General features: G+C 40.3%; 1 protein-coding gene across 4 annotated transcripts in view; it reads left to right on the plus strand.

The window, feature by feature from the left end:
• Positions 1 to 18,117, plus strand: part of LOC117439257 (anoctamin-4-like) — a 93,013-nt gene extending 74,896 nt beyond the window's left edge. For 2 of the 4 annotated variants that reach the window (XM_034075106.2, XM_034075107.2), the window contains 14 exons: positions 3,502 to 3,584; positions 4,102 to 4,242; positions 4,429 to 4,593; positions 5,023 to 5,059; positions 5,162 to 5,273; positions 5,506 to 5,563; positions 10,493 to 10,590; positions 10,728 to 10,870; positions 11,740 to 11,892; positions 11,997 to 12,144; positions 13,256 to 13,375; positions 13,819 to 13,924; positions 14,257 to 14,463; positions 16,872 to 18,117. In XM_034075106.2, coding sequence (XP_033930997.2) covers positions 3,502 to 3,584; positions 4,102 to 4,242; positions 4,429 to 4,593; positions 5,023 to 5,059; positions 5,162 to 5,273; positions 5,506 to 5,563; positions 10,493 to 10,590; positions 10,728 to 10,870; positions 11,740 to 11,892; positions 11,997 to 12,144; positions 13,256 to 13,375; positions 13,819 to 13,924; positions 14,257 to 14,451 — 1,559 coding nt within the window. In that variant the 3' untranslated portion in view covers positions 14,452 to 14,463; positions 16,872 to 18,117. The remainder of the gene's footprint in view (positions 1 to 3,501; positions 3,585 to 4,101; positions 4,243 to 4,428; positions 4,594 to 5,022; positions 5,060 to 5,161; positions 5,274 to 5,505; positions 5,564 to 10,492; positions 10,591 to 10,727; positions 10,871 to 11,739; positions 11,893 to 11,996; positions 12,145 to 13,255; positions 13,376 to 13,818; positions 13,925 to 14,256; positions 14,464 to 16,871) is intronic. The other 2 variants (XM_071201761.1, XM_071201762.1) reach the window with 2 other exon arrangements.
• The last annotated feature ends 9,862 nt before the right edge of the window (positions 18,118 to 27,979 follow it).

Consider the following 27,979-nt stretch of genomic DNA (forward strand, 5'->3'; position numbering starts at 1 on the left):
TCTATGTGGAAGGATGAGAGGGCTGAGGAATAGAAATAAATAAATAAATAAGAAATGACTCCAGTGAAGAAAATACAATTTGTTGACAGGCCATTTTCAAGTAAGATGGCTTTCACAACATACCTAACTCATGCTACTTCTCTCACTTTATCCCATGCCAAAACATGATTAAATCTTTATAACACTAATACAGAATATGCTACAAAACATGACCTAAGGCATCAGTTCAGTATCTTAGTTGAAAAATAAAAAGTCATACCACTTGTGAAGTTTAAATTGTATCATTTGTTTTCTAATGACCAACCTAAAACAAGAACTAGCAATAAAGGCTCACCGATGAGTTTGCCAGCAGTCTCCGGGTGTTTGAGAGCCTCTTGTACTCTGTTGTCAAATCTCCGACATCTCAGCATGAAGAGCAGAGCTAAACACAGCTGCAGGGCAAAGGTCAACACGCCCAGCACGATTATGGTGTTGTTAACTGTTTCGGGGAAAGAGCACAGGAGGTTTAATGAGGTTGTGTAGATTAATACAAAGGCAGTAAACAAACACTAGCAGGACATCGTTCATGTATACTTAAAGGTCACCTATTATGCAAAATTCACTTTTTCGTGTCTGAACGTTTTCCTCAAAAAAGATTCTCACTCTCTTTTTGTCCTGATCCATTTATATAAAAACCTGTCTGAAAATGAGCTGATCAGATTTTGGCCACTTTGTGATGTCACAATGTTTTTTAGGGTTGTTCAACCATAAGCCAATAAACAACCAAGGTAACACCCGCCCACCTTATAACCTGAATCTGCTCCTAGAGCACCATTGTGTTTTTCTAAACCAATCATCTTGCAGAGGGGCGTGGCCAGCAGCCTCATTTGCATCTAAATTATAACAGTGGATCTTTAAGATTCATGCAGTTCTATAAAGTACTTTTTAAACTCTTGGGGAAATTACACACATTTAAACATTCCAAAAGCTTAAATACGGAACTCAAAAGTGAGGCCATGTTTTAAGTGTTAAACTTAATCTACAGTGAAGGCCCTGTTGTATCAGTGTGTGTTAATAATTCAGACACTCGGACAGTGGAAAACATATCAGTTTCACACTGATAAATATTGTATTGCAAATTGCAGATATATTGGGACTAATGTAAAGTCAAAGGAAAGTAAAAATGTATGAACAATTTGAAAAAAATGTAATCACTTTGACTGACAACAGTAGATCTCTTATAAGGTAACATGAGCTTTGATGATAAATGTCGCAGTACCAGTTGAGGAGAGGAGTGGGGTTGACTCCCAGTGGGTGACCTCTGGCTGGGTCAGGTTTGGGTTCTGCAGATATCCCATCAGTCAGTCCTCGCTGCTCCAGGAGCCTCCCTGTGTAGCCGGGAATAGCCATTTGCTTGTGTAAACATTCTTAAATGAATAACGATTTCTTCTGCACACTAAAAGGATCACATTTCTTTTTTCGATTTGGCTTTTTATCTTTTTTGCATTTTAAATTGTGTGAACTGTGAATGCTGGGAGTCCAGTACCTTAAAATGTAGGTGATTTTAAGGTATTAACATTTACAAATGTTGTACATAATGGGTTAAAGACAATTTGATCCAATCAGCGTTATAATAGATCTTTCTTTCGGAAGTAAAAAGGTCAAATTTGAACTTTAAATATCCAATTACTGTATCTCTCAAGCTAACTTTAACAACCTTTATTACGTAACAGAACTCTTAACTCACTGCAAACTAATGGCATGCAGCAAAATGAAATAGGGTAGGAGTTTAATTTGTGTTGAAGGAGTATTAATTATTTTTTGCATTCACTGTGACAGACTATAGCAATAGCAAAGTATATAAGTTACAAGTAAGACAAAAACCAAATGTCTTAGTTTTTCCAAATAAAAAGGTAAATATATAACAACTTTTCTGCAAAAAAAAGAGACAATACACACTCACAGATCGTCACACAAATAATCTGACTTAAAACATGTCAACATGATATTAAACTAGCATAGCTGAAGTCTTTAAAGAGCATTGTGGAAGATGAAGCTGTTTTCACAGCTGTGAAGACATGCCAGACACACTAAAATAAATAACTAATAAGTATCAAGTTCAACATTTTTATCCTGATTAAAGTGTTTCAAATGTCTGAAAGTGCTCTAGGTACTGACCTTACAGTAACTGCTTCTTGGAATCTGCTGTCTAAATGAATATATTTGAAGCTCTGCAGCTCAAATCCCTTTCTTTAGAAGTGTGCTCCCCTGCTGCCTCCTCATGGGAAGTGGTGCCCTTCTCAAACAGATGAGCCCTCACACCCAAGACATGCTGCTCTATGTACGGAGGTGGAAACCAAAGAGAAAATCAAAAAAGACAAGCATTGGTTTGAGAATAAAGGCTTCAGAGTTGAGATGAGATGCAGCTAGTTGTGCAATCAGTAAGCTATTCAAAGGACTTTGTTCAGCAATAGCTTCCCTCCATGCCCGAACACAGGCAGGTTCACAAAGTCTAACTATCTTGGCTTTAAACCAGTTGGTTTCACTAGATATCACTTGTCAGTCAGCATCACATGCACAGAGAACCTTTTTTTCTATGCCTTCACCTTTCTTTGAGAATTTTGTTTTGTAAATGTTTCTTTTTTAAGCTGATAGTGACTGTTCTCTCTTTGTAGGGTTAGTCTGTTGGGCAATGCATCATCAAAGCTCTATGTGCCGATTTTACCTTTTCATTTTGTTGGGAGCGTCCTCCAACAGAATATTTCATGTAACATGAAATGCTGAACACAGTTGTTAAATTGTAGTTCCATATTCTGACATTTTGACCAGGGTGGTGCTATCCTGCTAGGTTAAAGCTGCACTAATCAATATGTTTGTATTTGTTTGTATGAAAATGAGTCAGATAACTCTGTGTAATGTGAAAGTGGTCGTTGTAGTGGCAAACTCCCCTCAGCTCTACAAAGCATGTTAGTGTATTTCAGCTATGTTTTGTTTTAGCAGTCCGCACTTTTATTGTTTGATTTACTTAAGTATTTCCACCAACCTTATTTCCATTAAAAAAAAAAGTTAGCAAAGTGGAGCAATTAGCTGCTATTAGCTTAGTTTCCCTCAGGACTGTATTTGAGACCAAAAACGGGCACGTAGAGGGAAATAAATATTGGACTTATGTATAACATGTTCAATATTCTCATGTTATTAAATATGGTATGGATTATAAAAAAAATGTTGCTCTTTCAAGAAGAAGAGAAGAGATAATGCAGCATCTCATAAACAGTTCACAGAACTATATGCATGTCTTGCATGTACTCCAAATCCTGGAGGATGCCTACTTGTTTAAGGGTTTATCCTCCAGAATGACTTCATGCAAGGAAACTTGAAAATGTGTCTCTGCAAAGACATCATGGTGTTTTACCCTGAACGTGAACGTTACCAGATATGTAAAAGGTTGTAAAATCAGATACAATGAGGAGTTCAGTACGGTTCACATGAATCCCCTGAATATGTTTTCTTAATGTGTTTCAGCTACGGTCTTCTTAGAGTTCTGGAAAAGGCGCAGAGCTGTCCTTGCATATGACTGGGACCTTATTGACTGGGAGGAAGAGGAGGTGATTGTGTTCTTCATGTGGACATTGTATTTCTGTAGCTACTTTTTTAACTACTGAACGCAGGGAAGACATTACAAATATGAAACTCGCTACCATCTATATTTATATTGAGTTTTTTCCTTGCACTTCAATTCAGCCAACCTGTTTTGGCTTTGACACTGACAATATTGTTGCCTGCACAGCAGCTCTGGCTCTAAACTAGTTTGATGGAATATATTTACTGAGTGCCTGCCCCAAGGGAGTTCAAATCAATTCATGACTCAAAAAAAGCATACCATTATAACACTTCAATAATGAAAGATCTTTTAGAGCAGATGTTCTTTAAAAGACTGCGGTTTGGCGGTGTGAAAGTGATTCTCAATCTGGTTATACAGAACAGAAGAAAGGACAGCGTTTATAAACAGATTCTGATGGTTTTAGCCAGAAATACTGTTCACATGATAGCCTTATGTGTATTAAATCCCTCTACATTCCCTGCTTTCTTTGGCTCACTTGTGTCTTGTCCGTTGTCTTTCAGGACGAAATACGCCCTCAGTTTGAGGCTAAATACTCCAAGAAGGAGAGGATGAACCCTATATCTGGAAAGCCTGAACCGTACCAAGCTTTCACTGACAAATATAGCCGACTTATCGTTTCGGCATCTGGGATCTTCTTCATGGTGAGTTTCTGGGGCAAAAAAATGTCAAGCAGCTGGTGTGTGTATTTCATGACACTTACTAAAGGAATTAACTCATTCTTTTGCCATTTTTATCTCTACTACAACGCTTTAATCTAATTATATTTGTACAATAAAGTACTTTCATCATGTAAATACAATGTGGTAATCTTTTGCATTGTGTTACAGATACTGGTGGTGATTGCCGCTGTGTTTGGCATTGTAATTTACCGAGTGATCACCGTGAGCACCTTTGCCGCCTTCGGCTGGGCTCTCATAAGGAACAACTCTCAGGTGGCGACCACGGGAACGGCAGTGTGCATCAACTTCTGCATGATAATGCTCCTCAACGTGGTGAGTGTCTGCTGTCATCAGTGGTGCAACAGGTGAAATGATAAAAAGGCATTGATAATAATACAACCCAGTCTCATGGCATTTTGTGTTATAGTCACGAAATGTAATCTATTGATTCGTGTCCACCAACACGATTTCCCCATGTTTTCCGTGTCACACAGAACGATTTTAAAAGCAATGTATTTCTATTGGTGGTATGTTTCGTGCCTGCACCAAATAATAACAAGGAAAAAAAGATTTAAAAAATACAGATTTCTATATTCTGAGCCCCATTTCTTTTCCTCACGGATGGCAAAAAAAGTCAGACATTATAAAATGTAAAATAAAAACAAAATGCGAAATGCCGTGAGACTGGGTTGAATAATAACAGACCTTTTAATAGGCTGTTTTTAGTCAATAAAACAACTATTTAACTTCCTCCCTCTCTAGCTCTATGAAAAAGTTGCTCTTCTTCTCACTAATTTAGGTAAGTTGACTGTCCCAGCAGATCTTATGTTCTTGCAGCTTATGTGTTATGTAACAAAGTATTTTATCGGTTCATCTCACTGTTCCTGCTTTCTTTCCACAGAACAGCCAAGGACAGAGTCTGAGTGGGAGAACAGCTTCACTCTCAAGATGTTCCTTTTCCAGTTCGTCAACCTCAACAGTTCAACTTTCTACATTGCCTTCTTCTTGGGAAGGTGAGAAAGTCCTGGAGAACTTACATATTCACTACAACACTTTTCCCTGTGTTAAAACAATGTAAACGGTTCTGTTGGATGTTCTGAAGGCTTCTTAGGCATTGAACACTGCACACCCATACATAAATAGTCCAGCACAGGATTTTACAACTGGTGTCTTGGATAAAATGTATTTGAAAGAAAAGATAAATAGTTTATTTTTAAAGTTATATCTCTTTTTCTGGCTTGACAGATTTACTGGCAGGCCTGGAGCATATCTACGCCTCATCAACCGCTGGAAACTGGAAGAAGTGAGTAATCACTTTGTTATCCTTCAGAGTAGTAAGAGCAACGCATTATGAATATTAAGTAGTTCTAAATTATAAATTCATTTTAGTTAGATAATTGGATTTTATTTACATTTGCAAAGTTGATAAAAGCCGCTGGGAAATATTAAAAGGTGTTCTAATTTGATGGCTTGCATAAACATTGATCATTCTTTATTTCACTAAAATAAGTGAAAAAGCAGCTCTAGTAAACAAACTCGATTTCTCCCTTGGATAGCTTTGCTGAAGTTAACTTCCTGCAGTGTGAAGTTACTTGTAGTTGTGATATTCACTCCAGCTAGGTTTCAGAAATCTGATTAAACCTGATGTTTATAAGCTTCTTAGTTTTTGCAACGGTCTGTAAATATACACAACTTTATAATAAAATGCACACATTTACCTTTTTCTAGACTAAACACAGGTATGATCCTAAGTTAAAAACATATGAGGTTATCATGAGGTTATTAACATCGCAGTTTATCAGTGGATGTTTGCTGGAACTACTTGTAAACAGCGTGTTTCCTGACGGACACACACAGCGGGACTCCGGTCAGGTAGAGACCGGTCTCAAGTCTGCACCGCTGTAGACTCGCTGTTTGAGGGCTTGATAGCCCACTCCCCCTCCACACTCGTTGCTTTGGAACAGCCCTCAATATGGCGGACCCTCCGCGTGAACGCGCAAACGGAAGGGTAGGGTGTAGGGGGCGGTTTGGGAATGGGCCTTCGTTTTCCGAATGCCAGGAAGTATTCTTGCCTCGCTTCTGAAGCAAGTGACTCGGAAGACATGTGCTACCAAGCAAGCGTACTCGACATTGAGAAACACCCTCTGGCTCTCTTATGCCCTAACGAGGGGGCGCCCTACACTGTGATTGGCTGAGAGGGGAAATGCACCCTGCTGCTCTCAGTTCTTCATTAGGAGCCAACAGGTGTTCTGAATAACCTCCAATCAACTCAGGGGAACTGTGACGTTCAGCTAAAGTCAACTGGGAAAAGGGAAATACCAACAAGTACTATAGAATGGGTGACTGCTAAAGTTCTGTACACTATAAAGCTTTAAAACAACACATTGTAGTGCCAAGAGATATGGAGTCAGAGGCGGTGCAAGGAAGGTGCAAGAATAGTGATTTATTCACAAGCTGCATAGGACATGTTGTCGGGTCGCAGCCCGGGTCGACAAGAGAGAGAGCCAAGAGGGCACACACTATTTATAGGCAGTGTGAGAAAAAGTTTTTAGAGAGTACTTGTCCATGGACAAGTGAGTTTGGCAATGTACTTGTCCGAATACATTTTTCACTTGTCCAGAATGGACAAAAATTGGGGCCACTGGAATCTTCTTCTTCGCCATCGTATTTTACATTTTCCCACGGTTTTTACGACACCGCTAACGTAAGTGAGCGGTAAGATTTTACTGCATCACACATAGGGTTGGGTATCGTTTGGATTTTAATGATTCGGTTCTGTTTTTCGATTCCGGTTATTTTCGGTTCTCGATTCCGGTTCTTTGAGAGGGTAATTAAGTCCCATGACAAACTGGGAGAAAAATATATTTATGAAAACATTAAGTCAAATCTGTATTCCTATTTACAAATCACTTCATACCGTTTAATTTCTTACGGTTATTGAATACAATTATATAAAAATAATCTCTGCATTGTTTAGTTAGTTCTAAGTGGTGCAGTTTGAGAATGTACAATTGGCCCAGTCTCCTCTGATGTTACACTGCAACCTGCCTGTGAGACACAGTCCAACCACACATGTCCAACACATAGGACATAACCTAATAATAATAATACATTATATTTATAGCCTACAGTGAGGCCTAGCGCTTTTCTACAACTCAAAGACGCTTGCACGCTTACACATGTCCTGCAATACACATGCTGCAGCTGCCCAGCTGCTCACTGTTTGTAAAAGAAAATAAATAGTATTTTCATTTCAATAATGTACTTTCTATACCCTGCTTCATAAACAATACTGACATCCCTGTGCTCCTCCGAGTCTGGGGGTCTGGGGATGTGAGGACAGCGCGAGGACACAGACAGGGAGGCTGCTTCACTTCATAAAGGAAATGGCGGTCAATATTAACAACATGGGAGCTAAAACGCTTAATAACCTTCATTACGTGTTAGAGAAAGAACATAAGAAAGTTTGACAAAGATGAGGCTGTTAAACGGCCAGCGGATCCGCTGTGTGTAGAAAAAGAGAGAGAGAGAGAGAGAGAGAGAGAGAGAGAGAGAGAGAGAGAGAGAGAGAGAGAGAGAGAGAGAGAGAGAGACGCTGAGCTGTACCGTGCAGCGATCAGCTGATACGGAGCATAGAGAGAGAGAGCTGCGGTCCGCGGGGCTCCGCCTCCTGTCCTCACAACTCTTATTAATCCCGGGACCGGACAATTGTTATTTGTTCCTACTCGGAATCGAGTTTTGCTTCCCAACCCGGCCACTGTGCTACACGTCCCGCCCCGCCCCCGTCTAACTGTACAGAAAGCGGCGAGATTCATTTCCTTATGAATCGACAAGCAGAACCGAAACTAACATTTCTAAACGAACAATGTCGGACACGTACAATTTGCAATTGACTTCTGCCTTTTGTAAACTGAATTTATCTATAATTTGTCAATAAATGAGGGCGAAAAATGTCACTTGTCCGCCGGACAATTCAATTGAAAGATCTACTTGTCCGATATCGTAAATAACACGTCCCGGACGGTGGGACGTGTACTTTTTCGCACACTGATAGGTAACCCATAACATGTCCGTGTGGGAACAATAACCGCAACTGTGGTTCCAAGTTTGAATTATGTCCCAGTGGTTAAATAGGTGGTCACCACACAAGCCCCCCCAGAATTCAAACATGGCAAAAAAATATATCCCCACGTCCGTGGAGGAAGCACCACAAGGGCCGAGGAGGGTGGGGCCGCAGGTGAGGACCGGGCCATGGAACGGGCCACGAAAGGGGGCCACAAGAGAGGGCAGGGGCCCTAACGAGGGCGAGGGCACCCACACCGGGCGCGGACCGTCATAAGGGGGCCGCACTAGGTGTTGCTGAGAACCCAGCAGGAAAGAGGGCAACCCGGCGGCGGGCACGAAGTCCTCGGCAGGCGTCGAGGTATCCCCGGAAGAGAGGAGCAGTCCCCCCGGGAGGAAGGAGCGCAACCCGGCCGCAGGCAGACGTGCAACGGCGGCGGGCACGAAGTCCTCGGCAGGTGTCGAGGTATCCCTGGGAAGCAGGAGAGCAACCCGGCCGCAGGCAGACGTGCCGCGGCGGCGGGCATGAAGTCCTCAGCAGGCGCTGAGGCATCCCCGGGAAGCAGGAGAGGCCAGACAGGGTCCCGGAGCGCGCCACCCATGGGCCGATGGAGCATGGGCCGATGGAGCATGGGCGACGTCCGGAACTGTCGAGGCGAGAGGGGGTCCAGGAGTGCGCCACCCAGGCGCCGATGAACGTGAGTGGCGTCTGGATATCCCCGGAAGGCAGGAGAGGCCAGACAGGCTCCGGAGCGCGCCACCCACGGGCCGATGGCAGCATGGGCGACATCCAAAACCGTTGAGGCGAGACGGGGTCCAGGAGTGCACCACCCAGGCGTCGATGATAACGTGAGTGGCGTCTGGAACCGGTGTCGAGGTGGTGAAAAAGGTGAGAGTGTCCACATGAGGTCAACCGGCTGGTCGAACCTCCTCTCCGGCACCAGAAAAAAAACTCAAAAAGGCCGATAGCCGTTAGCACTAGCCGTCGTTAGCCCCACGTGGTTATCCGCTAGCTGGCAGCCATGGGTAACTGCCAGCCGTCGTTAGCCCCACGTGGTTAGCAGCCGCACGCCCCGAAGAACAAACCCACGAGGTAGCAATGGGGTTGCTGGTCGACCCAGTAGGTCATGCATCGTCCCCCCGTTGGATAGAAAGCCAATGCGGGAATGGCGAGCAACGTCTCCAGCCTTCTGCGGAGCGCGCACCGAGCCTCAGTCCGCCTGCCGGTGGCAGCCACGGACGTCTCCAATCAAACCCTGGCATTTCGAGAAAGGAACTCGAGTTCCTTTTGCCGTGTTCGGCTCCGTCCCGGAAACTTCTCAAGACGTATCAGGGTCACCAGTGTAGTGCCGAGAGATATGGAGTCAGAGGCGGTGCAAGGAAGGTGCAAGAATAGTGATTTATTCACAAGCTGCAAAGGACATGTTGTCGGGTCGCAGCCCGGGTCGACAAGAGAGAGAGCCATGAGGGCACACACTATTTATAGGTAACCCATAACATGTCCGTGTGGGAACAATAACCGCAACTGTAGTTCCAAGTTTGAATTATGTCCCAGTGGTTAAATAGGTGGTCACCACAACATAAAGTATCTCTAAGGTAAATGAAGAAGCTTCTCACAGCTGCAAAATGTTTTTAAATAAACAGTCACTTACAATTCCATATGAGACATTAGTTGTATACAGTGCACATTTACATAAATACCCTTAAAGGTTCCCTATTATACTATTTTTTTACAATATATTTTAGGTCCCAGATATTTTTTGGCTTGAAATACCAAACAGAACATGTATTGTAGCATGCCTCTGTATCTGTAGTTTTAAATGCAAATGTAAAAAATCTGAATAGATCATTTTCAGATTTGTATATAGATAGATCGGGACAAAGAGAGATAGCCTTTTTTCCTGAAACTTTCCACATCCCTTAACACAGAGGGGACACATATTTTTGTATAAAAGACATGAAAAAGTGGATTTTGCATAATAGGTGGCTTACACACCATTTTAGATAAACTTGATCTGTTCCGTGAATCAAACTGTGTTACCGGGATTTCCTCGCCATTTAAAGAGTGTAGGCAAAATGTTTTTTCCAAAATAGTACATACTTGTTTTGTTTTCTTAGATCTTAGAGCTTTTTCGCCAACATGTGCAATTTATTTATCATGTTGCTGTAGTGCCATCCAAGTGGCTGTCTCATCGACCTCTGTATGCAAATGGGGATCATCATGGTGCTGAAACAGACCTGGAACAATTTCATGGAGCTCGGCTACCCGTGAGTGCTTTTTAGGAACCTACAAACACCAAGATAAATTGGTCAGATCAAGTGCCATTGTATTGTTTTCCTAAATAAAAGCTGTTGTAATTTGATCTATTTGTTTCCCTATACCAAGTATGTTGTTGTTTCTCCAGGCTGATTCAAAACTGGTGGACACGGCGGAGGCTGAGGAGAGAACATGGGAAGAATGCCAAGGCCAGCTTTCCACAGTGGGAGAAGGATTACAACCTACAGCCAATGAATGAATATGGACTCTTTGATGAATATCTAGAAATGAGTATGTTGCCTACATTTTGTTATTCACAGATAGTAATTACCTTACTCATGTAGGCAGACTTGGATTACTCGAGTCCTGGACCTTGGCTGATTTTTTAGACCCGTGACTAGACTCGGATTCGCACACTGATGGACTCGGACTCAAACTCGGACTTGTGAATTCTCGCGGACAATGACTCGGATTCGCACATTGAAGTTCAGACTTGGACTCGGACTGAAACAAGTCTTGTCTCGAGTCCGGATTAACTCTGCGAGGCCACGTACTGCTCAAACCCCCGCTATTCGGACTCGAAAAGTGGGGACTCGAGAGTGACTCGGACTCGAGAATTGGTGACTTGACTACAACACTGTATGTAGGTGACACAAACTCTCTCTATTTATGAAGCTGAGGTTATCAGTACAGGTAACTCGTAGTGACGAACCCACAAATAATTATCCCTCGACTGGAGTGTTCTCTTCAGCAATTTATCTTCTTTCAGCTTATATTTTTAGTTTTCCTAAGCTCAAAAATGTTCACTCTCACTGCTATGAGCTACCATGACACTTCCTGCCCCACACCAAATTACAGACAGACCAAATGGGACATAAGCGCATTGTTCCAAGTGCTTGTTGGCAAATTGGAGCATTAACTGCTAACAGAGCCAAATGTTTCCCTCAAGTATTGATGGATAGAAAATAGAGCTGAAGGAGAGTGATTACTGGACGTAAATTCATTATGTGTCCAGTAACATGACTCTGAATGAATGCTGATGTTGCTCCTACCTGCTGAATGTGTAAATACTCAATTGTTTGCTAACGTGTGAGTTACTGTATGTTGAACCTCTGCAGGCACTAGAAACCTGGAGGCTCATGGTTTTGTGTTTGTTTCAGTTCTACAGTTTGGTTTCACCACCATCTTTGTGGCAGCTTTTCCTCTGGCCCCTCTCTTAGCGCTGATCAACAATGTTATCGAGATCCGTTTGGACGCCTACAAGTTTGTAACACAGTGGCGGCGCCCTCTGCCCTCACAAGCCAAAGACATTGGTGAATTCACAATGTTGTATTTACAAGAAATCTTTTGAAGTTGGCCTTCATGAGTTCAATGGTTTGAAGTTATAATTTCATGTCTAATGATGCGTTTGTCGTAGGAATTTGGTATGGCATTCTGGAGGGCATTGGCATCTTGTCTGTCATCACCAACGCCTTTGTCATCGCTGTTACCTCAGACTTCATCCCTCGCCTTGTTTATGCCTACAAGTATGGGCCGTGTGCTGGTCAGGGTCGAGCAGGGGAGGGGTAAGTGAGGAATTAACTGTTTATTTGTTTGGTTCGTATAATACTAGTTAGTTAAAAGATGGACTCTTAATGCCGTCAGTCCCTTTCCATTATTTATTTTTTAAAACGTAAAGTTTTGGTTAAAATCCAATTCAAAACTTTAATGAAGCCTTAAGCATAATTCCGTATATTTGGTTCATAGAAACTATAGGCAGACTTTCCAGGTTCAGAATAGACTTGCAAAATCGAAGGGAAAAAATATGGTAGAGTTTGGTTGGGTACTGTGCTCCAGTCCAGAATAAATGTTATAATTAGTGGTGAATGTCTGAAAAGTTTAATGTATGGATAACAAGGGACAGGTGTTAATCACACCAGAAAGGACCAACCAACAATCTTATAAACAAATATTTATACTCTTTGATAGTTTGGGAAGTGCATTTTGGAAAGCTCCAAAGGAAAATGTTATGTTGGGTTAGGGTTAGCAAGTTGTACAGTGTCAGCAAAACAATTGAAAATAGCGTTGACTGCATAAACGTGGACAAGTAGAGACAAAACAATGTTATTAATAAACTGTATAAAAAACAAGGCCCCAAACTGATCCTTGTCTGACGCCTTTAACACACTGAACTCTGTTAGATCATTTGTACTTAAAGGTGGGGTAGGTAAGTTTGAGAAACCGGCTCGAGATACACTTTTTGTTATATTCCATGGAATGCTCTTAACATCCCGATAGCAATGAATAGAAAAAAAAAATCAAAAAATCCATACAAAAATTTCATCTGTGGAAGCCGTAATACTGTAAAAAGCACGACCAATTATTTTAGCCGGCCCGGCTAAAGTAACTGGATGGCCTACCTGCCTGTCAGCCTCCCATCGGGGCACAAACTTATCTCCTGCCCTCATTGGTCATGTGCGCGTTCGTGTGTGTTGGAGGAGGGGCTCTGTAAGGAAGTGGCAGATTTTCTCCGGTTGTGTATTTTCAAATTCTAGCGATCTCGAGCCGGTTTCTCAAACTTACCTACCCCACCTTTAAACCATCTACAAGTAATTGAATACAACTCTAAAATAACAGTTTCTGAGTTAGTATATAGTGATAAAGTGCCCTCTTAATGACTTCCTTAATGTGCTACAGGTGTATGATGGGTTACGTTAACGCCAGTCTCTCAATATTCCGGGTGTCTGACTTCGAGGGAAAATCACAGTCCATGACTAATGGCTCCGAACTATTTGGAGAAGCTGTGAAGTATTGCAGGTAAGATTTTACAAGTCTCTATTGCACTAAAAAATAAACGTTTGTTGGGAGCAGGAATTGGATGCAACCATTTGTTTCAGTTTTTAAGAGTTAGATGTTTTTGCTGTTGCAATAGTGTTACCTACGAGATTGGGTAAAAACTGCAGTAATTGCAGTAAAAAACAGCTAGTTAGTTTTGTTTTAACATATAATAAAATGAAGTGATTTTGGACTGATGTAAATATATACTGAAACTTGACTTTTTGGCAGAGAGCGTAAGACAATAATTCTAGTTTTGAATCTTAATAAATATAGAAATTGGTTTTGCCTTCTTGTGTTTATTAAGCTGTGTCGACATACTGAGCTTTAGAGATTTTTCTGCTGGCCAATGAATAACTGACATGACTAGATTTATTTAGTGCTACTTTGTGATGACCTTTGAACCCATCTGTTGGACCCATCAGGTATCGGGACTACAGAGAGCTTCCGGACTCCGATAAGCCGTACGCATACACTCTGCAGTTCTGGCACGTCCTGGCTGCCCGCCTAGCATTCATCATTGTATTTGAGGTCAGCGTCTTTTTCTGATACTAATGATAACAGACAGCAGTCTGGCTTTGGAAATGGATTCTTTCATATCCTGATGTCAATGCTTTTAAGCTTTCTTTCTCCACCATTGAGTGCCCATCTACTCACTAAGCGTTTTAATGTACCATGAAAAGTGCTATAAATAAAATGTATTAATATCATTATTATTAATCATCAATGTCAATGTCTCAAATTCGAAACTCCCTGTGTTTGATGTTTCCCACCTCATCACTTTAGTATTTCATTTTTTTATTAGGAGACATGGCTCTGGCCTTATGGCTAGGGTTAGGTGATGATGTGCTCTGTTTTTGCAGCATATGGTGTTTTCCATCAAGACGCTGATTGCATACCTGATCCCTGACCTCCCCAAAGACCTGCGGGACAGAATGCGTAGAGAGAAATACTTGATCCAGGAGATGATGTATGAGGCCGAGTTGGAGAGACTCCAGAAGGAGAAAAACGACAAGAAGAAGAAGAAAGAACAGGGCCATCACAAGGAATGGCCCTGAACGCAACAACTGGTACAGTTGGAGAATCAGAAAACAGTTTATAAGACATTATTCAGCTCGATTCATGACTATTTTCGGGTTAAACTGTAGGGTTTTCTATGTGTGGAAGCCTGGCCAATGTTAGCAGCTCAACTATTAAAAGATATGTACACTACCGTTTTAGAAGTATAATTGGCCCAGGCTTTCCGGGGACATACAGTTTTAGCCTCTGTTAGCTCAGTGTCATGTTTAATGTACATTTAAGAGCCATCTTATATAATTGGCTATTTAATTTGTGTAAGCTGGATGGATTCAAACTTTGCAGAAGAGAGTTTTTCAAATAATTGTGTTTGAGCTTATTCAACAGCAGCTATTCGAGCGGAGAAAGTCAAGGGATGGTGGCTAGAAAGTCTACTATTGTTTACCATCTGTTGTTTAGTCAAGGACCTATTCTTTTAAAAAGACCACATTTCAATAAAAAATATTCTGAAAGTGAGTGTAATGTCTGCTAGGGGTGCACAAAAAAAGATAAGAGAATCGCGATTCTATCTCTGCTGATTCAGATTAGATTCAGAAATTCCAAGAATCGATTCACTTTTTTTTTTCTTGCCACAACGCTGTTTTCCATTTTTTCTACGACGTGAGCTCCGTAATGTCCCGCTAACATGGCACTTCGACTGGCAGCATCCAGGGAAACACACCAGGAAATCCTCTTCACTCTGTCCGCTCTTCATGCCTCACAGGCCGGACTCGTGAGCTCCGTAATCTCCCGCTAACATGGCACTTAGACTTTATGCAGCAACCAGGAAGCACACCAGGAAATCCTCTTCACTCTGTCCGCCCTTCATGCCTCACAGGGCGGACTCCTGAGCTATTTTGAATCGTGAATCGATTTGAATCGTGAACCGATTGTGAATCTAATCATGAGATTTCCTGAATTGTGCTCCCCTAAGCCTCAGTAATCAATGTATTGCATCCTGTATGTGCTATACAATAATACAAATCTAAGTAGAAAGTAGCTCAGCTAACGTTCACAAGATTCATAACAAGTTATTTGGTTAAGTTGAGTTAACTCTTTCCAGCCTTAGTCCACAAGTGGTTAAAGGTAAATATATTTTACATTGTAAAACATGGGATAGGGTTAGGCTAACCCGTTGGGTTAGAGTTAGTCTAGGGTTAGCGGTGGTACCCAGTGGTTCTCAGAGTGGGGGGGCGCAGAGGCATTACAGGGGGGGGGGGCGCGAGAGACCAGGAGGAAAAATGGTTATTAAAAAAAAAAAAATCATATTTGGAAAAATTATTGATTGGAAATAATATGATACCGTACTATTACGTCTGGCTCTCTGTGTTTCATTAAAGCTCGGCTCTGTGTGTGTGTGGAACGAGCCATTTTGTGTGCGTGCGAGAGAGAGAGAGAGAGAGAGAGAGAGAGAGAGAGAGAGAGAGAGAGAGAGAGAGAGAGAGAGAGAGAGAGAGAGAGAGAGAACCGGTACCGGAGATCGTTGATGTGAGCTTCTGGTGCTAGCGAGCTACGCTAACGGTTATAAGGAGTCTTTTCAACAACAAGGTGGAGGAGAGTCCTCTCCTGCCAGACTGAGAGACTCAGTGAGCTAAAGGACTCTCTCAGTGTTATCTCAGTGGGTCTCAAACGTTTTGGTCACCATTAATGTAAACAATTATTTCCGAGGCACACGTTTATATGATCATTATAGTTATAAAAAAATAAGAGAATAAATTAAAAGCAGGTATGAAATACTATATGACAGTAAAACAAGAATACAGTTTAAAAGGGGAGTGATTAATAAAATATCCATAAAGAAATAGTAAATCTGTTTACAGTTCTGTTTCATATGGGTGTTGAGAGATGTGTCCATAGATCTCTTCATTTTGCTCTCAAAGTGCACCAGATTGATGCATTTAACTTCAATATTTAAAAATCCCCCCTATGTGAGGTCCACACACCACCTATAAAAATAGCACTTTACCCCTGCTTACACCTATATGCGGCCGTGAGCTGATTATCGAGCCTTCATTGTAACAGTTGCGGGTACGTATGCGTGGGGAGTGTTGCAGTAGAAAATTCCACTGTAGCGACCGGTACATTAATGGGAAACCCTAAATGTTTGAGCACCCTCTAAACGTCAAGCTACCCCACAGCACCCCAAAAAATAAATCTCTGGCGCCGCCACTGAGCCTGACTATTTGTGTTGGGGGGGGCCCGACTTTTTTTTTTCTCCAAAGGGGGGGCCTGACAGAAAAAGTTTGAGAACCACTGCCCTAACCCAACATGCCAGAATAGTTGGCACAATTTGTGGCCAAAATCAAGTAGCAACAAAGGAACGACAAACTCATATTAAACCTTTCAGAGTTGTTGACTTATATAATGCTCTATGTTTTTCCAGTGTTAACAGGCCTTACCATATCGTTTTTCCTGTTCCCAGGTTATCAGCTGGTGTTTGATATTCACTGCACAGTGGAGAAAGGGGAGGAGCGCTGGGTTTCCTGCATGATAATGGACCCTCATTCCTTCCTCAAGCCATGTCAGACCAGCACCTCCAAGAGGACAGTAGATGAACTGCATCGAGCGGGCCTTGTGGCTTCAAACATAACGGATGTCCTCTTTTTGTTACTTTTTTTTTGTCCGTGTGTTTTTACCACGTTGGACCATCTATGCTACAGCGTATGTCTTCAGATCCTGAATGTAGATTCCAAGCAAGACTAAACTGTTTCTTGATTTAAACAAGAGAACAAACTCTTCCCAGCTTACTGAATGACAAACCCTGTTTACATTTCTCCTTGTTTGAGGAGTTCACATATTGCTTTATTGTAAATAAAGATATTTAAATGTCAGGCCATCTGCTCTGCTAGTGCAATAAAAAACTGAGAATGCAATTTCTGATGAAATTGCGGTGTTATTGCTGGCTACTGACAATAAATGAGTCTGTACTCGCCTCGGTAGCTAAAGTGTGTTGATTGAAAGCTGAAGATGTATTTGCCTCATGTGTATTAGGGAGCTGAGTAGCATTGCTTAATAAAGAGCTTGAAGCTGAACTGCATTTATGGCTAAAATGTGTATTAAGGGGCAGCTAAAGAAGTATGAAGAGTTGGAATGATAGTTATAGTGCGAGCAATAAAAGCTTTTCTTTTAAATTGTATAAAGAAGGAGTTGAGGTGCGTGCGAGTGAGTGTGCGTGTGTGTGTGTGTATGAGTGAGTGATATTTTAAACTGCAGTTACACCCGTTGACTGTACAAATACACTGAATTAGAATTTGGAGCTACCTTTTTAAAGTGAGTGGCAGGGTTAGGTAAAAACAACGCTAGCTTACAGTTCTCCAAATAAAAAGATGTCCACATACAAATATCCATTGATGTTCTCTTCACTCACATTTGGCCAACAAATCGTTCCTTAAAGCACGACCAAGTGTCAAAGCCTTTGTATGCCTTCATACCTGTAAATCAGGTACATATATATGTCAGGAAACCCGATTCCTGGTTCTTCGTTTACTTTTAAAAAAATGTTTTTTGCTGTTTTGCTTCTAAAATATATTTTCTAAGCCTGTCTTACTAGGTGTCATTCTGTCTGCGTTCATAGTTTCATTGTTTAAACAAGGACACATTTGTTTACAACTTGATGACAGAACTTTGCAAAGTCTGAGAAACTTTAAAGAGAAATGTAACCCAACTAACTTAAAACATTGAGTGCTTTTATTTAACTCTGCACAACATGCCAGAAAAGCTTTGACCGATTATTTCTGATAATGTCGTGGATGAGCTGAACATTTTGACGTTTAAATGAAGTTGAACAGGTTTGCAGAAGAAAAAGGATAATAAATGTTGGCCCAGCAATCCCACCAATAAAAGTTACTTAGATATCTCTTCTATTAAATATGTGGCAGTGTCTACAGCTGGCTAGAATGTTAAATGCTTTCTATTTGAATTTAGATCCATAACTGCATTAATAAACATTATTTATTGTAAATTAATTTGACTTTGACTTTTGTCTCTTTCTTTGTGTCGAATTGAGATGGTACAACCCTTTTAACGTCCCTAAAAAGATATACCTGTGCAAGAAATATGTAATGATTCTACTGTTGACCAGGTTAGAAGCAAAACCACCTTTTTTAATACAGAGCAGATTTATTTAAATGACATTTGAGCTAAAAGCAGGCCTAAACGGGTCATATGATGCTTTTTTTAGGGTTTCCATTTCCTGTATTGTGTTATATATGTAGTTGTTTATGTAAATGGTCTGCAAAGGCAGAAATCGGCCCTTTAAGATAATGATAATACATATGATTACACCTTCTGGGAATTTTATTTCCCAACAAAACATAGTGCATGCTGATTCAAAGCCTTAGTCACTTTGTGATATCAACACTGGCGAGAAATTGCTTAGGCCTTTATGTATTTGCTATACTTTTGACATATTTGAAAACACTTTAACAACACTGTAATCAGCTGTTACCCACCAAGCAGAGGTTTGCAGTTGTTGAGTGTGAACTCCTCGAGGGTTGCTAAAATCAGCCTCTGTGTAAACATCATTGTTGATGTAAATCTCTCTCACACCACCAGAGGGGATCAGAGTGCTTACACTTCAGCACACCGTACAGTCACACAAAGTTATTGTCATGGTTCTCATGATTACATAATAACAATAACGACAATATACTTTTCCCAATTTGTACATAATGCAAATTGAGTGAATTCAGGGAGGGGGAGAATATCCTTTAACATCACACATGTTTTAATATCAATTCAGATGTTATGCTGCAGTTGGCCAAAAGGAAGAACAGCTTGTTATCCCCCTCAGTCATTAAAGCTCCATACGTTTTGATGAAACACAGCACTGCCTCCACAATAATGTATTTCTTGTGGGCTTCTCCACAGGAAAGTGCTTCTATAATTTCACTTTCAAATGCATCTGTAGCCGTGTCTAACACAATGCAAATCCCAAACACATACATTTACACAACAACATCTATCACTATCTGCTCATTTTGAACATACAAATAATCATAGATTAGAGATCAGGGGCTTGTCCTCCAGCAAAGATTAATTACTCTGGTGGCATTCGCGCAAACTCCATTTTGATTATTAAAAGCAGGGGACAGAGGAGGCAAACTGTGTTTTGTTTTCTATCAGGGGAACTCTTCTCCTCTCTAAGAGGATTATCCCGGACACAAGCTTAGGAGTTATGTAAGGCAGTCAGAGGATAACATCTGACATTTCCTCATATCTTTCATTTTGGCAGCCGAGTTAAGGGAATGTAGATCGGTTAGCATGTTTGTAAAAGAAAGACAGATATGTAGACTCACTAAACAGTAGGGGTGTAACGGTACACGTACCCATACCGAAATTATTCGGTACGGGCCCTTCGGTTCGGTACACGTGTGTACCGAAGTGTACCGAATGAATATAACGTTAAACGTAAAAAAATTGAGAACGTGAACAACTTCTTGGAAGTAATCTCAGGTGCTGCGTCGCAGCATTCAGATGTAGTCAGTAATTTGAGGAACTGTCGAAATGGCGAACGCAGATAAAGTTGAGCTCGAAAATCCTCCAGCATCATTGAAGTCTCCGGTTTGGGAACATTTTGGTTTCACAGTTACATACAAGGATGACGGACAAAGACAGGTGGACCGAACCAAAGCTGTTTGTCGGCATTGTTCAACTAAAATTGGTTACGCGGCTGGCAATACATCAAACTTGCACACTCATTTGAAAAGGCATCACCCGAACGTGAATATCACCGGTACCAAAAGACTGAAGTGCAAACCCAACTCCCGCTAGCATTTAAGCCTCCACCACTCGCAAAAACTTCAGACCGAGCCAAAGCTATTACAAACGGCAAATATCCTTATGTTGCCATGTTAGCAAAGCGCTACCTGGCTGTATCTGCTACTACCTCTGTCCCTAGCGAGAGGGTGTTCTCCACAGCAGGAGACATTGCTAGTGCCAGCAGATCTGCCCTTTCGGCAAGCAATGTGGACAAGTTCATTTTTCTTTCAAACAACATGAAAATACAATGACAAGCAAGTCATTATGTCAAGCTGGCTGCTTAGGGACTAGTACAGTACAGTTCAAATACAGATTATTTCAGTTCATCGAAAAGCTGCACCTTAATGTTTGTTATTATATTTTATATTTATTTGAGTGAATATTCATAGTTTAATAATAATTAAAAACCCAAAACTAATAGTTTATGTTTTGTGAGTACTAGAACAGTACAGTTCAAATACAGATTATTTCCGTTCATCGAAATGCTGCACCTTAATGTTTATTTTATTATATTTTGCATTTATTTGAGTGAATACATTATTCACAGTTTAATAATAATTAAAAAAATATATGTTATGTTTTGTGATAATTTTTTCTGCTGTACCGAAAACGTACCGAACCGAACCGTGACCTAAAAACCGAGGTACGTACCGAACCGAAATGTTTGTGAACCGTTACACCCCTACTAAACAGTAATGATGACTTTTATATTTAGCATGGAAGGACCTGTCACCTTAATTCTCTATTTTAAAATATATTTTGACGAAAGCATAGGTTCTGTGATAAATACTATATTGTATATTATTTGTATACTTCGTACAGTGCATTTACAGCTACATATATATGTTTTTCATATTTTTATTTTGTGTTTCCTTTATTCTCTATCTGTTTCTTGATCTTTGCAAAACTTGCTTTGATTTTTTCAAATGTTATGCACCACTACACCAAAACAAATTGGTAAAATCCACTTAGCAATATAATGGATTCTGATTCTGAAAAGAAACTAAGGCAACAATGAACATCTTTATTTCATTTGAGTGCTGTTTCAATTATGTGAATACTTCAGAAGGACAGGGGGAAATTATGAAGCAACAAAGTAAAGAAAAAAGCTTGACTCAGAAAAAGAGACATATAAGTTTTTGATTTCAGTTCTTGGAATGTCCAATGTTCCATATTAAATCTGCGTTCACATCAGGCTTGGAATTTCGTCATTTTAGGGGCAAGGCCATTTGGCCTTCCCGTTCACATTTTTTTTAAGGGCACAAAGGCCACATGACAGGGCACAAAGGCCACATGACAGGGCACAAAGGCTGTTTGGTTAAATTACACTGGTCAATCAACATGACTGAAAATTGTAGCACTAACGTCAACACCAGTCGTTTTACAAACGGCTGAATAGCAATAGTGTTTCTTAAACGTATACGTTAAGTTCAGCCATAAACCACATAAGTCAGTCAGGGGTAGACAGTAAGGGTAACATTGTATTGTCACTGGCCCCACCATTGTAACCACTGGCCCGGAGCATTCGTCCACCAAAAAAAAAGTCGACTAATAATGAAGAAAATTAACACATTTGTTGCAATAATGTATGCACTAACTACATTACTACTTGTACTACAACATTTTAATCATCAGTTCTTCCTCATTTTCCTCAATTGTTCATATTTGGTTTATTAAAATAATGATATTGTGGTCATTGTTAAAAAATGTCTGCTATTATTATGAGTATTATTATTTGTATAATGCACTTTCTGCGTTCCTGTCATTAGGAGTTAGACATGTAATGGCTATATGTAATTGATTTGATTAGAACCTTCATTATCCTAAGCTGGTGGGACATTTCGCCAATACCTTTATATTGTCTACTCTTCACTTACTTGTCAGCATAGGTCGGCATTGATGTACAGAGCCGACAGAAGACCTTGTTTATACTGGCATCATATTGAGAGGTGCAGTGACGCGTCCTGAAACCAGGAAGTAAGCTGCTGGTTCCCTCCACAAAAAGCAATGGAATTTCTCCACAGGGTTTTAGAAAATAGCTGGAAATAAGGTCTGTGGAAAACAAACCTGTTTGATAAATGCACGTTTTGTTCAGCCGGATAATCTCCACATGTCTACCCTACTTTTATAATTTTCTAATCATAAATCTAATCGATAGATTATAATAGGGTTTTAGGACGCGGCACTGCAGCCAACTCCCCGTCACTCCTTTAACTCCTCCGGTGACTTTCTTTTATTTGAAGATTGTTTTTTGCACGGCGCTTGGCCGGTTACCGCTCGTATTAAAAAGATTTTGGCGAATGGTTAGGTGGCGCGATAGTCTGGAGCAGGCTTGGAATTTCGTCATTTTAGGGGCAAGGCCATTTTGCCTTCCCGTTCACATTTTTTTTAAGGGCACAAAGGCCACATGACAGGGCACAAAGGCCGACAGGGCACAAAGGCCGTCGTGAAATTCCCACCCTGGTCTGTAGTGAAGAAGGAGCGCCCTCCCGCTCTTTTCCCCCCAACAACGACAACCGACTCACGAAACGCTATGTTGTAGCGTTGATAAACGAAACAATTTAACTAAATTGCTAGTCAAAATACCAATACCACAGGACATTTTGTTTTACTTTTGACAGGGGCACAAAGGCCACTTTGGCCGTGAATTGCATTTTTTTTAACAGGGCATCACGGCCAAAGTGCGGCCATGGCCGTCGTGGCCGTCGTGAAATTCCCACCCTGGTTCACATATTTGAATTAACAATGGATCAAATAACTGTGTCATGTGAAAGGTGATGCTCATGGATATTCTTTCAGCTCTTTGTTTTGGTTTAAAAGCCTTTAACTTCACTGTTTGGTTCACTCTCTCAGCTCTAATCAGTGTCATTATGTCACTTAAAATGGTTTGTCAGCAGGATAAGTGACAAAGGATTGGATGAACTTGTTATGACACTTGTTGAAAGGGTGTATAGCAAGTTAGAACGCATTACATTTAGTTGAAGATCCAAATAACGGGATGGCAACACAAATCATTTCTCACTTGGGTTAACGTTGGGCATTTGGCTTTAGAAAAGATCTGTGTTCCATGTGCTCTTTAGTTCCCAGCTGCTGATAACCCCACTGTGACAAAGCAACATGGCGACCAGCTAGTAAAGGTGGCAGGGCATACAGAGCAAAACAGACATTTCCCTTTGTTTAGGGAAGGCCACTGGGAACTTTTGGGGCCGTTAAGGAGAGTAAAGTCTTCAAAGTCTCTGTCGTCTTGACCTGCTGCTGTACATCTTATCCCACAAACCAACCACCACACAAACATTTTGTGGACTTAATCCATGACAAACTGGAGTTGAGACCAGGAGGCGGAGTCGCAGTCTTACACGCTTCTCTGCGCTCTCTCCTAGGCAGTCATCCATAGGAATCCCGAACCCAATAAAATACCCAATATTAGCGGTGTGTGTGTCTGCCCAAGGACAATTTAAGGTAAAACCTAATAGAGGTGTCATACATAATAACCTAATAAAAGTAAATGTAACAACTACTACAGTGCAACAAAACAGGAAGATTAAATGTGGTCTCTTAAACATAAGATCTCTAGCATCTAAAGCAATATTGATAAATGATTTAATATCAGATTATAATATTGATATATGCTATCTCACTGAAACTTGGTTGAGACATGAAGAATATGTCAGCATAAATGAGGTTACTCCACCCAGCCATATCAACACTCATATTTCTCGAGGCACGGGCCGAGGAGGTGGAGTTGCAGCAATCTTTGGCTCAAGTTTACTTATCAATACTAAACCAAAATTAAATTATACCTCCTTTGAAAGCCTCGTTTTTAGTCTTTGGTAAAATCCACTTAGCAATATAATGGATATAATGGATTCTAAATCCTGCTTTATCCGACCATTTCTTAATAACTTTTACTTATCTAAAAGTACTATTACGAGATTACAAAGCCATTAGTCAAAAGCTCTTGCAGCAGAAACCTATCTGTTAGTGCTATAGCCAAGTTTAAAGAGCCTGTGACACGAGTTTCCCCCATCATCCAAACCCATCAATTTGAGTAAATATTGTCCCCTTGAAAACCGTTACTGAACTGATTTTGGATATTTGTACTTTGATAACCATTAATCTGCCCTTCAATGTTGACAATTGTCTGGATCTTCTCGGGGATTCTTCAAGTCCCGCCAAATGATGTGTGACGTCATTGCGGGCACAGCGCTCCAGCTGCACCGTTCAGGATCCCAGCTTCTGCATGTAAACGCACAATGGCGCACACAGTAGCAAGCTCAGACAGCGATGACAGTTTAATTTTGAACGTATCTGAGAGCTCATATGAGGCTGAAGGATCGGTTTATGTTGTATGATATCTGTTAGAAGTTTAGGAATGAGGTGCGTCAATATGGGCAATCATACGGTCATGTAGCCAGTGGTGGAATGGGAATAAAAATCATCCCGGGACTCTCGACCGGCCCACTTCGGTACCGCTAGTAAATTGTCAACGGGGGGAGTGGGGGATGTCAGGGGCGGCGGGTGCTGTAGATAGTAAATGTAAATATGTAAATATTTGTGTCACTGCATCCTGGTAAAATACAAATATAATGTATAATGTCTGTGTCTTTGACCTCAGCGCTGCTAGCCACCTATGCCCTGTACTACGAAGCCAGTTCAACATACCCTGGATATGTTTGAGTAACAAACAAACTAACAACAACAAACTAACACACGAGATCTCGCTAAGTGGTCCTACGACGCTGGTTATCAACTCGGTAAATCAAGCCAGGGTTTCTCTCTCCAGCTGAGAGCGCGTTCACGTCTAAGACACGAGTGGATCTGACTTTAATTACATTTTACTCGAGTGTTTCGTCAACATAATAGCAAAAAACTCTATAGAATACTATAGAAAAATCTATGGACGAATTCTATAGAAATTTTCTGTAGAATACTACAGGATTTTTGCGGATATACTATAGAAATTGCCTACGTGTTTTACTATAGATTCTGGGAAATAATCTATAGAATACTATAGTACTATAGAAAATATATACTGTGTAGATGGTTTTTTTGTAGAAAATAATCTATAGAATCCTATAGAAAACCCCATGGATGCTTTCTATAGAACTGTTCAGTAGAATACCATTCTGTAGAATACTATAGCATTTGTGACCTATATTCTATAGAATCTGTGGACATTTCTATAGAATGTTTGCAGATATTCTATAGAATGTACCTATGGATTTTACTATAGATTCTGCAAAAATAATCTATAGAAAAATCTATTGATGTTTCTATAGAATAAACTGCAAGATAGTGGCAAATATTCTATAGAATTCACCTATGAATTTTACTATAGATTCCACCAAATAATTTATAGAATCCTATCGAAAATTACTATTGTTTTCTATAAAATTGTTCTGCAGAACTTATAACATTAATTTACGGGAATTTTCCTTAAATATTTTACAAACAAACTGCCAAACAAAAACCATAAAAAACCATAAAATGAAAGTAAAAATACTTTAACTGAAATAAAGTGCAAAAGCAATTAGTATACAGCAATTGTCCTTAAAGATTTTAGAGGAAACTTTCCTCTCTTTTCAAAATCCATTGTCTTAAAATGTTACATTAAAATACCTTAAATAAAGTTCTTATGAGAAAAACAGTTTTTTACATTTTTTTTTATTAGATTTGTATGATCAAACACTAAAGTAAATACAGAACCTAAAGTTCTACAGGGAGAATACTGTTATTTTACAGCTTTCTAACATTTTCCAATCAAACAGGTTCAACAAAATGACATCACAAAATGTTCTGTAGGAAACAATTACTCTTACTTAAAATATTTGTAGAATTATAGTACAACTAATGAATCAGGCATGAAAACGGGTCAGGGATGAAAAAGGTGAGAAGGATATTATCCCCCATATTTTAAAGCATCAATCTGATGCATTTTGAGATGCATTTTTTTGCCAACCTGGGGAGAGCTGGAGAAACTTAACTTCAGCAATGAGTCAAAAATATTATGACCTCCTTACTAAGTATTATCAGGGATGCAAACTCATCAGGTATGGAAAAAGTGACAAGGACCCGAGCCCCCCGACCCCACGGAATATCGGCTTTAAAATGAGGAATAACAGATGATTTTAGCAGTCAGAACAACTAAAGCAGCAGTGTTAATAATAACAGAAATGGTAAAGAGTCACATCTAATAGAAATATATAAAAGCATTTATTTTAATTGTGTAGCAGTCAGTTTATAATTTTGGCAGCACTGTTGAGCATTTTGAAAATCTATTGTCATGCCTCTGTGCAAGGCTGAGTCTTTCTATCTTTATGGCATCTGGTGTAAAGTAACTAAATTCATAAACTCAAGTACTATACTTGGGTACAATTTTGAGATACTTGTACTTTATTTAAGTATTTCAATGTTTTGCTACTTTGTTCTTCTTCTCCTCTACAGTTCATAGGTAAATGGTGTACTTTTACTCCACTACATGTATTTAATACCTTTAGTTACTTCACAGATCTGGATGAATGATGTGAAATCTAATCAAGTGTTGAATCAGACTTTAGTTCCACCTGGAGTAAATCCACAAGCTACCCTGCAGTATACAAATTCATTCAAACTAGCTGCACCTTTACCAGCATTGAGAGCACTTTCATGATCAATCATTATAAAACATATCATATATATTATTCTGAAATGGACCAAACTGCACAACGACTACTTTTACTGTCGCTACTTTCACTATATTTTGATGAGAATACTTTTCTACTTTTACTTGAGGAACATTTTGAATGCAGTACTTTTACTAACAGAGTATTCCTATTCCTACACTCTGGTACTTCTACTTTTACTCAAGTACAAGATCTGAGTATTTCTGCTTTTAATCAAGTAGAAGATCTGAGTATTTCTGCTTTTAATCAAGTACAAGATCTGAGTACTTCTACTTTTACTCTAGTACAAGATCTATACTTATACCACCTCCGTTTATCGCCCATGAAAAAAAAACTATTAGAAAACGAAGGCTAAAGCTAACGTTAGCAGATAGTGACAATGTATGCTAGCTAGCTAGCTCAACGATAATATTGCGACAGAAAAACATTTCAGTGCACATCACGCTCTCCGCTCCGACAGGGAGCTCTGCTCTGAACACCCCGTTCTAACAGCTGTTCACCAGCGGTCCAGTCTGTGCCACAGTGACTCCGGACCGCACAGTTAATATTAACGAATGCACCCGTAGCTAATGTGGCTGCTGAAGCTAGACCATCATCGCGGAGCAGCGGAGCAGACAGGCAGGAAGACTCGAGCACACAGCTCGCGCTGCATTATAATATATAAAAAAAGAACACCATGCGTGTCATGATGGCACATAACAGCTCGCGGCCGCAGATTACTCCGGGTCCCAGACCCCCCCCATACCCCAAAAATATTTTTATTGCAGATCTACATGAATCACACAACCGACCTATTTTGGATTCAAAACGGCGAATATCGCCGAAAGGTGAGTGATTCTCATGCCTGAATGAATACAGCATTTCATATTTAAACATCATACTTATAAACAGTAGAAACAAAAAGTAAGTTGAATTTTTTAAGATTACTTTGAAACATTCTCAACTGAAAATAACAGAAATTACAAAATGGCGACATATGTTCACATTGTCAATTTGCAGGAGCAGTGTGCAGGATTTAGTACGTCTAACAATGGTAAATTCCAACCAATGGATAACTTGTTCACTCACCCTCCTATCCCAAGTTTGTAGGATAATGTATATTGGCTGC

This window comes from Pseudochaenichthys georgianus, chromosome 23 (genome assembly GCF_902827115.2).
Source record: "Pseudochaenichthys georgianus chromosome 23, fPseGeo1.2, whole genome shotgun sequence".
Lineage (NCBI taxonomy): Eukaryota > Metazoa > Chordata > Actinopteri > Perciformes > Channichthyidae > Pseudochaenichthys > Pseudochaenichthys georgianus.